This window comes from Ctenopharyngodon idella, chromosome 1, assembly GCF_019924925.1.
Source record: "Ctenopharyngodon idella isolate HZGC_01 chromosome 1, HZGC01, whole genome shotgun sequence".
Taxonomy (NCBI): Eukaryota; Metazoa; Chordata; class Actinopteri; order Cypriniformes; family Xenocyprididae; genus Ctenopharyngodon; species Ctenopharyngodon idella.
Genome location: NC_067220.1, coordinates 33,119,716 through 33,135,723, shown reverse-complemented (window position 1 = coordinate 33,135,723; position 16,008 = coordinate 33,119,716). Strand labels below are relative to the sequence as shown.

The window sequence follows — 16,008 nt, the reverse complement described above, 5'->3', positions numbered from 1 at the left end:
CCACATGAGGAATATCTGAAAGGCAGACTTATCATAATTATAGAGTATTTAAAAATAATAAGCTCTTTTGCTAATGGCACACCATGATAATGACTAAAGTAGTGGGATAAACCACAACTGCATATCTTATACCTGCTATACTGTAACCCCACCAATAGATGGGGCTTCGTAGACACCCATATGGCACCACTTCAAAGCAAAGACGGATTTAAGGCATACTAGAATTCTTTCAACTGTCAAAGATTGACCTATGTAAATGCAACATAGTTACAAGATTTGTGGTCAGAGCAGAAAGAAGTGACCATGGAATTATTATAGTCATAATGATATCCAGACTGAATTACTAGAGGAGACTAAAGATTATATAGCAACAAACCACTTTTTCAAGATGCAACTGGGTGACCGTTTGGATGGAGAGTTCAGCTGAACTGGGTCATATGCTAATCTGTATATAAAAGTCTTTTAATACTCTCTATTCATAAAGTACTGTACGCCCCTGAAGAGAGCTTAGACTGAGCCATCATAACATGCCCAGAGGAAAATACACAAGGAGCTTAACAAACAGAAGCAAAAATGAAGGCACAGAAGAAAACCATGTTACCTTTTCTTGATTTCAATTTATTTGGCCTGTTTCCTTTCTGGCTCCAGGAAAGAAATATGGTTACACCATGTGGTTTTTGAAGCTTATTAGGAGAATAGCGATATCATGTGAACATGAGGACAAATGGGGGAGGGATGAGTTCATGTGATGGGAAAGAATTGTGACATATAGTGAAAGACAATGAGGGCAAAGGGTAGTTAAATAAATGGAAAAAAAATAATGTGTGTTGGGAGAGGGAAAAAGTAAAAGAGATAGGGAGAAAAAGAGGGAGAGGGGAGCATTAAAGGTCTCAGTACTGGTCACCAGTGTGAAAAGGCCATGCCAGTCTGGATAAGGATCAGTGGGGTTACATGCCCATGAGGCCAGGGGCTGTCTGCTCTCACATACAGGGGGTCGGATTTGGTGCCATATCAGAGAAAGTGCCGAAGTACACACAGTAATATGAGCTAAATAATCTCTGCCTCTCACTCATAGGAAGAAAAAGGAGGAAAGAAGAGAAGTAAAAAGTGAACCTCAGTCAATACATCAAAACCTGCAATAAGTGGGTTAAGTGGTGATGTCGCCCATGGTTTAACAGGCAAACAGGCACCACTGTCCTGCAGAGAACACACTAGACATACTTTTGCTTGACGCCATATGTATCACAATATGGATTTTCAAACTTGAAGCCTGTTTAATTAAAGTAAGTGCATTTGATGTGGCATTTCCTATTGTTGCCTGTTGCAGGATACCATGCCAAGTGTAGCTTATGTCTGGCTGAAGCATATATGCCAAAAATGAGGTGTTTTCTTACACTAAATTAAATTTTCCAAGATAGTTGATGGTCCCAGTTGAGCAAATAAGTCCTCAAATAGGCCAATATGTAATAATAATAATAGTAGTAATAATAAAAGAGACAGACTATATAATTTACTCGACTTTACTGAAATCAATAACACAATGATTACAAGCCGTTAACGAATAGGCCTACTTTTTTGTCTGTTATCTGTTGTGAAAGAAAAACAGAAATATAGCTACGCCACTCCGTTGACAAGAATCTAACTTTATATATATTTTATTATATATTCTTATTAATTTGGTAATTTTAGGAAAATAAAATTCTGCACTTTAAACAGCAAATTCCGAAATCGGTTTTTATAAAACCCATGAATAGCAGTGACGTAAAAAAAAAAACATTTAGCGCTTCAACAATATGATTTAAAGATACTGAAGCTTCCAAATTCTTGATAGCCTATATAACACAATTTAAGTTAAAGGATGTAACAAAGTTCTCAATTTCACGCTATCCATACAGAAATTAAAAAGTAGGCTACGGAAGAAGATTATGGTGTGAACTTGCTAAATCATGTGCGCTGATATAATGTTAGGGTTTTCCTAATGTCACAGTTGTTACATGTCCATGTAAACGAAAATCTTATAGAAAATACATCTGCACACATTGTTATCATACATTTTTGACATCAGACGAAATAAACGTATTTGTCATGTATATGAACTAATCAGCATAGACCATGAGCTGACAGCAATTCCTTTTGTGCTTGTAGTGTCTTTTATATTATTACATGTGTATTATTATTATTATTATTATTATCATCATCATTATTACCACCTTTCACCTTCACGTAGGTTTATGCAATATCTTTGTATAAAAAAAAGAAAAAGAAAAAAAGAAAAAAAAAAGACTATGACTCATATAATAAATATACGCTTATACGAAGTCCACCACAATAATAATGTCTAATAAGTATTAAAACATTACATTTAGCAAAAAGATCGCACAATAAATCACGTCAAAGATAACAACGAAATGTTCATAACTTATTTTCAAAATCCAGGAATTTCACAGTTGCACTTCAGCAATAGCTAATCTCTCTCTCTCTCTCTCTCTTTTAATTATTATTTTCTTCTCTCTCTCTCTTTTTCTTTTTTTAATTGTATGTATTGTATGAGTTTTGTATTTATCTTCCATGTATTAACTTAACTGAAGAAGTAGTCTACTCCATTTCACGCTATTTACTAATTTAAAAGTACGGAAGAGGATTACGCTATGACCTCGCTAAATCATGATCACTGAAATAAGTTTATGTTAGGTTTTCTTTAGGCCAGAATAGTGTGTTATTTATCTGAAACTAGGATTTGAGCTGCTGTCCTGATGTCATAGCGTCAAATCACAGATATTTTAGATAAAATAAAACCAATAAAACAAATTCTTTATAGTTTATTTTCAGTAATTATAACTACTTTTAATTTAGTTAGGCTATATTTTATTAGGCTAGGTGTTGCAAACATGCTGTAAAAATGTTTTGTCAAACAACCCATTTGCCATGTGATAAAAATCACATGGCTTTTAAAATTTAAGTCCAACGTTTTATTCAACATACCAGAACCTAAACAAATATATCACGTTACACCAAATGAAAGTAATTTTAAGAATCAGGTAACAGCTATTTACACTTTTGGAAGCACTGCATGGTTTTGTTTTTATGCTTTATAGCAACTAACAACACTGCAGGGATTCAATATAAAACCACAGGGTTCTTGACTCAATTTTAAAGAACACTTTATGCCAAAAAGGTAGAGAAATGTCTTAAATGATTGCATAATACTTTTATGTTTAATGTTTTTTTTTTTTTTTACTGATAAAGTATGTTTACGAGTGGTTTAATTCATAACATTTAAAAATGAACTAAAACCAAATTAATCAATTAAAACTAAATCCATAAAATTATGCCATGATGGGAACCCAATCATTAAAGGTTCTATGAAGCACTTGACAGAACCCTTTAAGGTTCTATATAGAACATTTTCTTCTAAGAGCGCAGGCCTAAAAAATACCTCATTATTATTACTTCGTGCCAGTACGGGGTGCTAAAATATATTTATAATGATCTTTAACAAAGATTTAGAATTGTTGGCAAGTTCTGTTTTTCTATTTATATGGCGATGCAAATTCTACGCTTGCAAATGACATGCACTCAAATGGGAATCACTAAGATTTAAAAAGAAAACCAAATGCATAATGTATTTGTCCGATTAGAGTAGTCAGGGCGAAGAACTTAATTGCAATTCACTGTTAACGCTCGAAAAAATATTTTTTAACCAATTTCATGGGTCAGTAAATAAACGTCTAATAAGGATGGTCTAAAAAGGTTTAGTGTTTACAGATCATCATGAGTTCCAATAATAATAATAATAATAATAATAATAATAATAAAATGTTTAGTTGTGGCTTAAATATATTACTTGACTAATGCATTAGCCAAACACATCCTGGGATGCCCCGAAGAAGGTTGTTTCGCTGCCAAACAGTGGCGTTTGCTGCAACGTCGTTGTGATGTAGAGACCCATCCGACCAATAGACGGAGCAGCATCCGATTCTGAGAGATCCCCAGCTGACGCGATGCGCTGAGCCACTATCTGTATTTTGATTTGCTCCCTAATTGACCCACATAAAGCCCTCTGTGACAGGGGTTCCACCGACCCTGAGGCACGATCAAAAGCGATGTCGAACTGGAGCCGGTAATACCCTTTCACGAGTAATCCCATTTGCTATTGTGATCGTCCAATAGCAGAATGCCCTCCGCTTGTTAAGCATTTGACTTAACTTGGATTTTTCTTTAGCCTACTACAGCGCCCGCTTCTCTCTGTACTGGCGGCGTGGACGCACGAAGGATTTCATCTAAGCGATGGTTGAGCGGGGATATCCGGAGAGAAAGGATTCGTTGCTCTTTGCTTAGAAGTATTCGCGAATCCTCCGCCGATTGCTGTAACTGGTATTTTTGTACGAGAAATGCATGACAAAAGCCAACAACAGCATACTTCCACCACATCCAGGGGCTCGTCATTTTTTATTGAGAATTTACTTGGCTCTTGTCGGACAGAAAAGTCTGTCCGTCTTATAAAGGACAACGATGGCATGGACAGAGAAATTGTTAAGGGCAGCACTAAGGCGTATCGGAAAGAAATGTGCAGTCAAGCATCAAGTACATGCTTCAAGACAGAGATGTGTCGGAGCACACAATCACCTCTGGAGTGGTTTGGACGGGAAACCCTTGAGAGTAAGTTGCGGGATACACAGACTTGTTTATTGTTCAAAACTCCTCAGTTATTGTTAAAAATCAAGAAGCCTATAAGTGGAAAAACTATAAAGATTTCTTAAACAGAACAGTGATCTCTACATTGATGACTTAATTTAAATGAGTGCACAAGCTCGAATGAGCTGTGATTTTCATTGATGGAAACAGGCTGACTTGCTCATTATTAGTTCCCAAATTAATAATTATTCTCCGTGTTAGTACACAGCAGCAATTATGCCACTGGCAGGTCCACATTAGCTTTAAGCCTCATTAGGTAAAACCAACAAAAGCAACTCGAATGTGCAGAGCAGCCGAGTCGCAATGAAAGACTTCCCAAACTCGTTAAAGGCTTAAAAGTGCAATTGGTTTGTCTGATTCGTTAACTCTGTAAAGCTGTGAAAGCCACAGGGAGAGAGTTGGCTGCTTATATAGATGGATAGGCTACACAATATTACACAAATAAGGGATCGGGCCTAGATTACAAGCTAAAGAGAGAGCAGATTTTTGATATCACGTTGGCAACATCAGTCTGATCAAATACAATACACGTGCAATTCTTAAACACTTATACATTTATTTCAATCACCATTCAGGTCCAAGAGAGGAAACCCGCAATTCCAGTGAACATTGCCGCAGCGACAGGGACACCCCCGTGGCCTCTGAGCTTCTTGATGGAGCAGTAGACCGAAAAACGAGCGAGTGTGTGGTTGACGAGGGTGAGGACGCTCGACAGCTCTTCGATGAACGTTCAGGTCCCGACACTTCCGAGCCAGGCTCGGCCCGGAAGAAAAAGACCCGAACTGTGTTCAGCAGAAGCCAAGTCTTCCAGCTAGAATCCACTTTCGACATGAAGAGATACCTTAGTAGTTCTGAGCGCGCGGGTCTCGCGGCCTCCCTGCACCTGACAGAGACTCAAGTGAAGATCTGGTTCCAGAACCGCCGAAACAAATGGAAAAGACAGTTGGCCGCGGATTTAGAGGCTGTTAATTTTAACCACAACTCCCAACGGATTGTACGGGTGCCCATCTTGTACCACGATAAAACGACACCCATGTCGACACTCAGTTTTAACGTGTCTCCAGTCTCGCCACCAATCATGGGCTTCTCAAATTCAGTGAACTATCCGTTATCGTCCTTTGCTCATTCAATGAATTTAATAACATCGCAGATGACAGGCCTTGTCTGATCTTGGGAGACTGACAGTATATTGACAATAGTGGCCCAATGACAATTATCATTAATGATTTTGAATGGTGCAATAACTTATCATGCAACTTCAGTATAATGTCTGCTCCATCCAAAGAAAAGAAAACACTCATCACAAGATCTCGAGAGAGACAAGTTTGTGTTAATTGCCACTGTTATGTCTATAATATATAGTCTTCTGTGCATGGAGGCCCTCACCTGTATGCAAAATAAGGGCAACACTTGCTTTGTGCAAATATATTTTTATTCAGAACCACCGATTTATAAGTTGTCACTTTTTCACATTATAAAATTAAATAAACGAATCACGTTAAAGCAATATGATTTTTCTGTAAATGGGTTTCTAAGACGTTTAAAGACGAATGTTGAACATGTTGAAAACCAATCATCATGCAAAATATACTTCCACAGGTGTCCAGATGATCTGGATTATTCTGGGTATTTTCTAAATTAGCTAGTAAATCAAATTTAGCCAATTTTCACAGCACAATGCAGTAATCATGCTTCACAAAGAAAAAGATGTGGTTTAAATAGGCCCTGTTATAGGCTACCTACACAGTCTACGAACAAAACAGAAAATGCAATAGTAAATCAAAACACTCAGTTGAATGTAATATGTACAGTTTACATAATCAAATTTAAACGAATAATGCCTAATTATGTCAAATGTATGTACGTATACATGGGTTCACAAATAAATCTCTACTTATCTAAAGTAGGCCGCGACTGGGCATATTCACTTTGACAACAGAATAATGATCTAAAAATATTAGCCTATTTAAATAATGTTGTTTGGGACAACATTATTTTATTATATTTAGACATACAAAATCATATCATTATAGTTTATAATGGTTTCAGAAGTATTTCAGGGACTATTTTGATCGTCTTCCCTGTTAAGAAGGTGAAAAGACAATGAAATCTTAATTGTGGTGACTGACTAAGTGTTCAATAAAAAAAAAATATTTATTACAACATTATTGTCCATGTATGCTTTCAATGGTCCAATACACAATCATTAGATAAATTATTAAAGGACGAAGAAATATAGTAAAAATAACTTGAATATACTAATGGAAAAAGTGAGGGTCATCGTTCATTTTTGTAATAGTCTACATTGTAGCCTACGGCTGAGATAGCTCAAAAGAACATGCTTGTTTCTTCCAAAAAACAATGCACTACCACAAAAATAAAAAATAAAATAAAAAATACTGAGGGAAAAAAAAAAAAAAAAACTAATGAAACTTTGGTAAATAACCAAAGTTGCAAATCGGAATTTAATCTTATACACACACCAATGACGTGCAAGAAGTTAAACCATTATTTTATAATAATGTGATAATTAACTTAAGTGGGAACTGAAAGTTCAACTGAAAAAAAGTCATAGCCTAAGCTCCCTTTATTCTCAAACTGACACCCCAAAAGAGTCATCAAACGAGCTGGCAAAGACCGCAAAATCGGCCTCTGCTAAAACCTGAAATTCCTTTCCTTTTCTTAAGAGCAATCGTTAAAAACAGTAAGCAGCGTGATTCATATATTAAAGTATGTGTGCCAGATGTCTGGATAGGTCTGAGCTCAAGCTCCCACCCCCCTCTGCCATTGGCCGCCGTGCTGTCTGATTCTCGTGACCAATAAACGATGGAGAATCTTGTTCTTCCGGTCAGTGGACTAACAGTCAAGGCAAACGCAGCAGCACTGCACGTCGTGGAGCGATGGTGTTCGGAGAATCGAGACGTTAGTTTACGACACGGCAAAAAAAGAGACACGGACAACAAGGACCCCGCATCTAACGGAGAATATGAGCAAGGAGGAAGCGTCATGTCGACCCGCTTCTTTGAAGTTCACCATTGATAATATTCTCAACTCCAAGTCGAGCAGCAGAAACTTTGACAGCTGTCATTCAAAGACTTCGCTTGTAGTGTGTCGGGATGGCTGTCTGCATCATCCCGGAGAGAGCGAGGGGCCATGCAAAGAAGAGTCAAGATTGCACGCCATTGGTAAGATTGTTTTTTATTTTATTTTTTGGCACAAAATATGCTGCTATAATATGCTATTAGTAGTGCTGTAATTTTTTGAACGAATATAGCATTTGCCTGGCTTTCAGATAAAGTCACCATAGACGGAGATGGGAGAGTGGGCGCGCTCAAAACCGTCGACGTGCGCAGCGAGAGCACGGACAGCTGCGACGACGCGCAACAAAAGAACAACGGCAAGAAGAATAAACTGATGACGAAAAAGAAAACGCGCACTATATTTTCAAAAAGACAGATCTTCCAACTGGAATCTACGTTTGACATGAAACGCTATCTGAGTAGCGCAGAGCGCGCTTGCCTGGCGAACTCTTTACAGCTCACCGAGACTCAAGTCAAAATCTGGTTTCAGAATCGACGGAATAAATTAAAAAGACAACTGTCTACTGAACTGGAGGGACCGAATAGCGATTTCGGTGACATTGGAAAGACGGTACCGCTCCCAGCTTTATATAAAGAGAATAATCTTCTCGGAAGGTGCATGCTTCCAATGCCTCTGCCAGTCGTGTATCCTGGAGGTAGCGCGCCTTACTTTTATTTCTCGAATGCCAGCAAGTACTTCAGCATGTTTGATGGAGATATATGACTTAGAAAAGACCCTGGCGCAAGGGACACAGTTTTCTTAGCTCTTCTAAACAGAACCGACAACACGGCCCAACTTAAATTTTGATAAGCATTATCTGCCTTTTTGAGTGTTTTGCTGAGAACATTGTTGAGCTATTGGTCAGTAAAGAAGCTGGCTTGCATTTCTATGCAAAACCTATTTTATTTATTGTATGCTGTACAAAATTTTATATAAAAATAACACCTATACCCCAGCCATACTGGCAGAAATGCCAGTGCCAATCATCCTGTCCTCGCAGGGCAGGGAATTATAACACAAATGTTTTACAGTTTACATTATTATTATTATTATTATTACATCTCTGCCAAAGATAGATTATTGATGCATGCATTTGTATTTTAAATGGCCCTCTAATTTTAAAATGAGCAATGAAAACGTATTTAAGTGAATGTATTGGTTAATTTACATTTTACGCATGTTTGTATGTTTATTCCTTTTAGATTTTTATCGTTTTAATTCCTTTCCAGCATAACTTGGCCAATTAAGTATAGGCTACCAGTATTTTATCGAGTGTCATTAAATCTTCTGTTTTACACTTGCTTCAAAAGAAAACTTTTGTGTCCTGCCTGTTTTTGTACTAGTAACTTGTTGATTTTAATCCAATTTAGAACGTTATATTGTTTTGATATTGAATCAGTTATAGGCCCAATTATCAATCCAAACTAGGTCACACCCGCGGATGTTGATTAAACACGTGAGTCTCATTAACAATGTTACAGTTCTTGAGGAATTATCTATGGCAAGCCAACAAAATCCGAACAAATTCCGACGACCAAGCATATTATTTACAGACCTCACAGGCGGCTAATTCCACCTGAGGATATGTCCTCTAAATTACAATAAGTATTTAAAACTCGGGCATGTATTGCCTAACAGTGAAGTAAAGTGCATATCAATAAACATTAGTGTAAAATAGGCTTTAAACAGCGCTACTGAATTTTTGCATGCAGTTTTAGATATTATAAACCAGTGTTTTACGCCATAGGAGTAAACTACTCAGACAGGGTTCATTTAATACCTTTTCAAACGAATAGCTGAGATTAATTTATGTTTGTGACAGATACAAAGTTTAAAAAGTTTGTTATTTGTGGCTTAAACAAGCTCAATCTGCGTGTTCACGAGTGATGAAAATAAATGTCAGTTAAAACAGTGATTAGGCCTTCTGAAAAGAATATGAATTTACTGAGATACTGTTCTCAAATCCTTATTTCTAGTGAGGTCATGTTAGGCCACGGTATGTTTTCTATAAACGACTGAAACCCAATAAGGTGCCTGTCGTCGTTTGGGTCCCGTTCTTCAGCTCTGCGATTCATTCTTGACCTAAATTAATTCTTTCAGACGCTGAGTTGAAGACGTGGCAAACGGGCCATCTTCTTTCTCTCTAGCAATGGTAAACAACTAATAATTTTTTTCCAAAAAAAAAAAAAAAAAAAGAGAGAGAGAAAGTGTTCACTGACGTTATTTGGTCGAGGATAACGAAGAGAGATAACCTGTAGCTTACGCGTTTAATTTTATTGGTTAGATAACGGCAAAATTAGTTGTTTGTAAACGAGGCTAAAACGCTGAAGGATAATCTCCTTTATAGAAGAACATACCATTACAGATTCCGGTTTAATTTTTAGCCTACTCTAAACTCGACTGCAGCGATTAGGAAATTAATCACATAAAGTGAAACAGAGATGTCAATTTATTTATAAAATAGAATACAGATAACATAAAAATTCTCTAATAACATGAACATTTTTAAACATCGAACAGATCTTGGAATGATGTTTAAAAAGGTTTTCAAAAGCCTGTCACTGAAAACGACACTTCTATAAAATAGAACTTTTACACAAGCAATGCAAAGTTGAAAAACATTGAGCCTAAAAATAACTTAAAACTAACGTTACCAAGCTATCACCATAAAACAGAAAACCACTCATTTTCATATATACATTCCCATTCATTTCTGAATCATTTTGAGTCAGAGGCTTCTACCAATTTTTCCAGTGTAAAAAAAAAAAAAAAAAAAAAAAAACATTAAAACTATAGAGCAAAATAAAACCTAAAGTCAACATACTAAAATTTAACTTTACGTATACTTGAATCTTGTTTAGGATTAGTGACATTACTGTAAATGTGGATTTTAAATAGAATGAAAATTGTGTAATTTAATTTTTCATGGATTTTAACCTTAACCTAAAGTTCCTGAAAGCTCAATTACATATATATTTTGGGTGACAATAAATGTTTTAAAAACAAATGTACAAGCAGACAAACTTTGGAAGCTTTTGACAACTTGCTGGATAACATTACAGTATGCAACATTGCAGCTGAAAAACTGTTTAATACCTCAACCTTTGCATAAGTCTTAATATTTTAAACACCAAGCATTAATGGGTTAAATGCTTTGTAGCAATGATGTAACCACATAGTCAAAATATCATTTTGAATATTACTACGGAAAAACTCACCACTTATAGTGTATTTTACTATAGATTCTGATCAGTGCATCAGACTAAGAGAACTTTTGAATCTAAAAATAAGATTAGTATTTTAAACAAAAAATAAATCTCATGTTCGTCCATCTAGTCTCAATCAAAACTTATTTTAGCTAGGTCAACAGTAACTTCTACACCACCACTGTCAGTCTCATAGTCTATCACACATTAGCATTTCTCCATATAAGGTAACCAAATACTTGGAGCCTTAGGGCCAAAGTGCCAAAGTACAGTGACGCTGTCCACTTTACTTAAGCCATTTTCAACCAGGCAGGGATTCCAGTTTGGTTCTGAGGTGGCAAGATAATCACTGTGATTTCAGTATTGGATACCCAACTCCATTCCATCTATTGCTACAATACTGCCCATTAACGCATGGGATCTGTTAATGGTCTAGAGTCTGCATATATGTGTAAGTGGGAGGGGGAGAGCAGACTTCCTGTCTCTGTGAGAGAGTGATGTCTCAATACAGGGAGAACACCTTCTGTCGTCCTGCACTTTGCTCCAAAACCACAAGGTTCAAATGACCTTCCACCCCTCCACTTTATATCCCTGCCCTCTCTGGTCCCATGGCCAAAAGGAGGAGAAAAATCCATTAAAACCAAGGCCTGATCAAAGAGACCACAACACAAACATGCCATATGTACAGGTTTAGGGGTATCAATGACTACAGCGGGTTATGGATGTCTCTGTACTATAGTATTGATTAATAGCACCTTTAACTAGAATAAATGATGGTTTCAAGTTTCAAGAGTCATTTTCACATATGTATGTATGTGTGTATATATATATATATATATATATATATATATATATATATATACACACACACACACACATATATATATATATATATTTGAAATCCATTAATTTCTTTAAAAGGCAGGATCATCTTCTTTACATTAAGGGTTAAACTTATTATCTATGACTTTGTTTTACTTAAAAGCAATAAATCTGGAAGAAACTGAGGCTAACATACTATATTCATGTTCTGGTCTAATGTTTGAGTGTGTAATTAATGCCCCAAACCATTCGAACTTCAGCTGAATCAACCAGGTACTCCCAAGAGCATTTGTGTGCGCATATAGGTGCAAATGTGTCAGTGTCATTATAAAGGTGTGTGTGTGTGTGTGTGTGTGCGTTAGCGAGTGTGTCGGGTGTTTGGGTCCTCGAGATAGCATCTCCTAAAGTGGCCTCCTGTCGGCCGCCAGAGACTCTCACATTTCCGAGTGCTCTGATGCTTGCGCTTGACAACAGCAGTCCACAAGGCACCTGAGCTCTGGAAGCAGACATGCTGTCTGCATGATTGACAGCCGATACAGGAAGAGGTGTGGCTGACCATTTAGAAGTGATTATGTAGTCACTTGCCAAATCGAACCAAAATGAACTTTCAGGAGGAAAATTTCACATATCAAAGACATTCATTATTTAAAAAAAAAAAAGAAACTGCTTTGAATTGTTACCTACTAAGTAATATTGTAATATGTTTTTTTTTTTTTAATCAATTTGTGTTTTGGTAATTTAATTTTTTTTGTTTTGTTTTGTTTTGTATAGCGCTTTTTTATTTTACAAATGTAACTAAAAGTACTGTAAAAATTTAATAATTTAATTTGAATCTTTCATTTACACACACACACACAGTCCAAGTTCTAGGCTGAACATACCATTCTTCTCCACCCCATGCCTTGTCACAGTCCATCACTTGCTGATGTTCACTGAGCGTCAACTATTCTGCATACCTCCTGTATCCACACACATACTTGAGAACAAAGAACAACTTAAAAGTGGACAGAAGTGTGGTCAGCAATTCTCTGTTATGAGTTTCCATTGTCCAAAATGTTCTGCACAGTTCTGGGTCAAGTAGCCTCAGTTGGGGGTTGTGGTTGCGTCTATGTACATCTGTACTCATTGTCCCACTTTGTGTGTGTGTGTGTGTGTATACCGTTCTGCCTGACTAGGAAGTGGCCCATGTTGCTGGGGGTCCTCCAAGTACTTTGACCTCAAGACCTTTCTCAGTTTTCTAACAGAGGTCGTTGTCATTGGCAACTGGAAGGAAAGCACCAGAAAAAGTTTAAGATTCGAAGAAAAGCACCCTAAATCCTGTAGGCACACAACGTCCGTCTGCTGTTTATTTTGCAGAGCTGATTACGGCTTCACTACGTCCTTGTTCTCAAGGTAGGTTAACTTTGTTACAAATGTAACCTTACTAATAAAGAAAAAAGTCTCTCTTCATCATGAAGACTCATGGTAACCATTCAAGATCAAGAGGAACAAATAATGTCAATTTACATTTAGTTTAATTTTTGTATAATCAAGTCATATCCATGGTAACAGCCCTACAAAGTGTTGCAGCATAAGGCATTTACCTGCACAAGTACGCTTTTTTTAATTATTTTTTTTATTCTGAGCGTAAAACAGTCATCAACATCATTAAATGGATAGTTCACCCAAAATTGAAAATTCTGTCATCATTTACTCACCCTAAAGTTATTCCAAACCTGTATTAAATTTCTTTCTTCTGCTGATCACAAAAGAAGATATTTTGAAGAATGTTGGTAACCAAACAGTTGATGGGACCCATTGACTTCCATGGTATTTATTTATTTATTTTTCCCATATGGAAGTCAATGGGGTCCATCAACTGTTTGGTTACCTATATTCTTCAAAATATCTTCTTTTGTGATCAGCAGAAGAAAGAAATTGAATACAGGTTTGGAATAACTTTAGGGTGAGTAAATGATGACAGAATTTTCAATTTTGGGTGAACTATCCCTTTCTCTTCAACATCATTCTATTGTTTAACTGAGTTAGAAGCTTATGTATACATACTCCATCATTTGATACAAGACGTTCACAACAATGGGTTTAATTTTTAATTAATAAAAACAAAAGCAACAGTTGAAACAAACTGATGAGATTTGAAAAAGATGAAAAAGGGTTGACAGACTTTGTTGGACAGAGTGTGTGCAGGAGTTTGGGGGTCCGCAGAGAGTAGAGGTCGTGCCTCTGGCCTGAGGGTAAGACCACTCATTGCTCAGTTAAAGGGCCCCCCTAATATGTGGTTGTGGGGAGAAGACAATAAGAAATACAGAATAAAAATAAGAATAGGACAAAGCAAAGAGGGTGATTGAGAAAACACAAGTGTAACAAAACAAATCATAATAATGATTTTGAAAATCAGGACAACCATAATTTAGGTACTGCAATTCCTGGACACCCCAAATAGCTGTGTATACTTCCTAACTAATACTAAAAAAATGACAGAGATTCTAGTCAAAATCTCGCTAATAACAGATACACATAATACTAGAATAATAGAGTAGAAGCACATAATAATAAACAACGAGACCTGATGAAAGTAAAAGAGAAAAAAAAAGAGAGTTAAAATAAGACATATTTGACATATAAGACAAACTATGGCGATTCGTCTTTACGACGAGACATTTTACTCAGGAGTAGGCTACATAATGTCAAGCAATACTAACCAAACGATCGCACAATGTGCGCGACATGACACAATCAATAACCAAACAAAGCCCATCAGAATGTTCTCTTTACACGCTCTCACGCACTCTCAACTAACGCACTGCACAGCGTAAACGCATACCTTGTAGGCTACTTCTCCAGGCGGCATCCTTTCTAAGGCATTCCACGTGAAACCTGCCAAGTAGGCCTAAAATGTTTCTCACCTTCCAAAACCAACATCTCGTCGTCGTTCGTATTTGATGATTAATAGGCCTACATGACAAGTGGTAGTAGGCTACTTGAAACTTAAATTTATAGGCGGTACTGCATACGCCACCTAAATTCAAGCGTCAAACAGCTATATAAGGAGGGGAGGGGAACACTAAACCGTTGTTCCAAACGCAAGTGAGCAAATTAATTACATTCAAAGCCATTAAAGGGTAGCATACATGCTTAAGTCGCCATTTATGATCACGTGATTATTCTTCCGATTGTTACGTGGGGTTTAAAGTCACCATGAATTCAAAAAGGACAATCCTTATTTTTAATGGAATATTACAGTGTTTATTAAATTATTTATCCATGCACATCAATATTTAAAAAAAAAAAAAAAAAATCATCCAAGTGCCCTTGTAATCCTTAATCAAAATAGGTTTGTTCGACTAAGCAGCGCTGCACAGACCGATCGGTGTATGACATCAAAGTACCGCGAGAGTGATCAAAGAGCAGACGCTCCATATGCTTTTAAAATTGCTTTCGCGGTATGTCATACACTGATCGGTCTGTGCAGCTGCTTCAAGACGAACAAGCCTAATAACTTCCCCTCCATTTTGCAAAGACATTAGGCTTGCTCGAGATGCATCGGCGCTGCGCAGACCAATTGACGAATGGCATCAAAGTACCGCGAGAGCGATTCGAAAGCATAAGGAGTCTTATGCTCTCCAAAATGCTCTCGCGGTACTTTGATGTCATACGCCCATCGGTCTGCGCAGCACAGATGCCTCTCGAACAAGCCTTATCTTTTCTCTGATGATGTGTTTACTGGTGTGAGGGCGGAACAACCTGTCACTAATATATGAGATCATCAGCAATAGCTAGCAAACCACAACAATTCAATCAATTCCCGATGTACAAAGACCCGCCCTACATTTTTTCTTGTTCGAGAAGCCGTTTAACTCGGATATGTCACACTAGAGAAGAAACTACTATCGCAACTTCCGTTTCATGCCGGCTTTAAACCCAAAGCAAAATATTCCTTACCTACTTGTTGCCACACAAAGTACAGTATATGAGATTAAAAAGGGTTGCTTTACAAAATTATAAAATCCATACAAATTTCCTTCACTAGTTCATTTCAATGGTCATGCAATGTCCAAAATTAAGTAGCCTAATAATTAGCAAATTACTTAGAATTCAGTATGTGGAGCAGTTTTAAATTAGGTCTACAGATCACATCAACTTCCCCAAAAATATTTAATTTGAACTCATACTGTATCTATACTGTATCTCTGCAATGCTTTGC

The 16,008-nt window shown here is 36.9% G+C and overlaps 2 protein-coding genes and 1 long non-coding RNA gene across 4 annotated transcripts; 2 read left to right on the top strand and 1 right to left on the bottom strand.

Annotated features, from left to right (window-relative positions):
- Positions 1 to 4,094: 4,094 nt before the first annotated feature.
- On the top strand, positions 4,095 to 6,183 carry hmx1 (H6 family homeobox 1). The gene is made up of 2 exons (XM_051897670.1): positions 4,095 to 4,659; positions 5,271 to 6,183. The coding sequence occupies exons 1-2, from the start codon at positions 4,392 to 4,394 to the stop codon at positions 5,861 to 5,863; spliced, it is 861 nt and encodes a 286-aa protein (XP_051753630.1). The 5' UTR covers positions 4,095 to 4,391; the 3' UTR covers positions 5,864 to 6,183.
- Positions 6,184 to 7,540: 1,357 nt separating this feature from the next.
- On the top strand, positions 7,541 to 9,067 carry hmx4 (H6 family homeobox 4). Its single transcript, XM_051894239.1, has 2 exons — positions 7,541 to 7,880; positions 7,988 to 9,067. The coding sequence occupies exons 1-2, from the start codon at positions 7,682 to 7,684 to the stop codon at positions 8,497 to 8,499; spliced, it is 711 nt and encodes a 236-aa protein (XP_051750199.1). The 5' UTR covers positions 7,541 to 7,681; the 3' UTR covers positions 8,500 to 9,067.
- A 1,140-nt stretch (positions 9,068 to 10,207) lies between these two features.
- Positions 10,208 to 15,267, bottom strand: LOC127520836 (uncharacterized). Of its 2 annotated transcripts, XR_007932215.1 has the most exons (3): positions 14,629 to 15,222; positions 13,969 to 14,072; positions 10,208 to 13,067 (listed from the first exon to the last, which is right to left on the bottom strand). It is a non-coding gene; the product is annotated as an uncharacterized LOC127520836 (long non-coding RNA). The 2 variants fall into 2 exon arrangements; XR_007932214.1 differs by lacking the exon at positions 13,969 to 14,072 and having other exon boundaries at positions 14,629 to 15,267.
- Between the last annotated feature and the right edge of the window lie 741 nt (positions 15,268 to 16,008).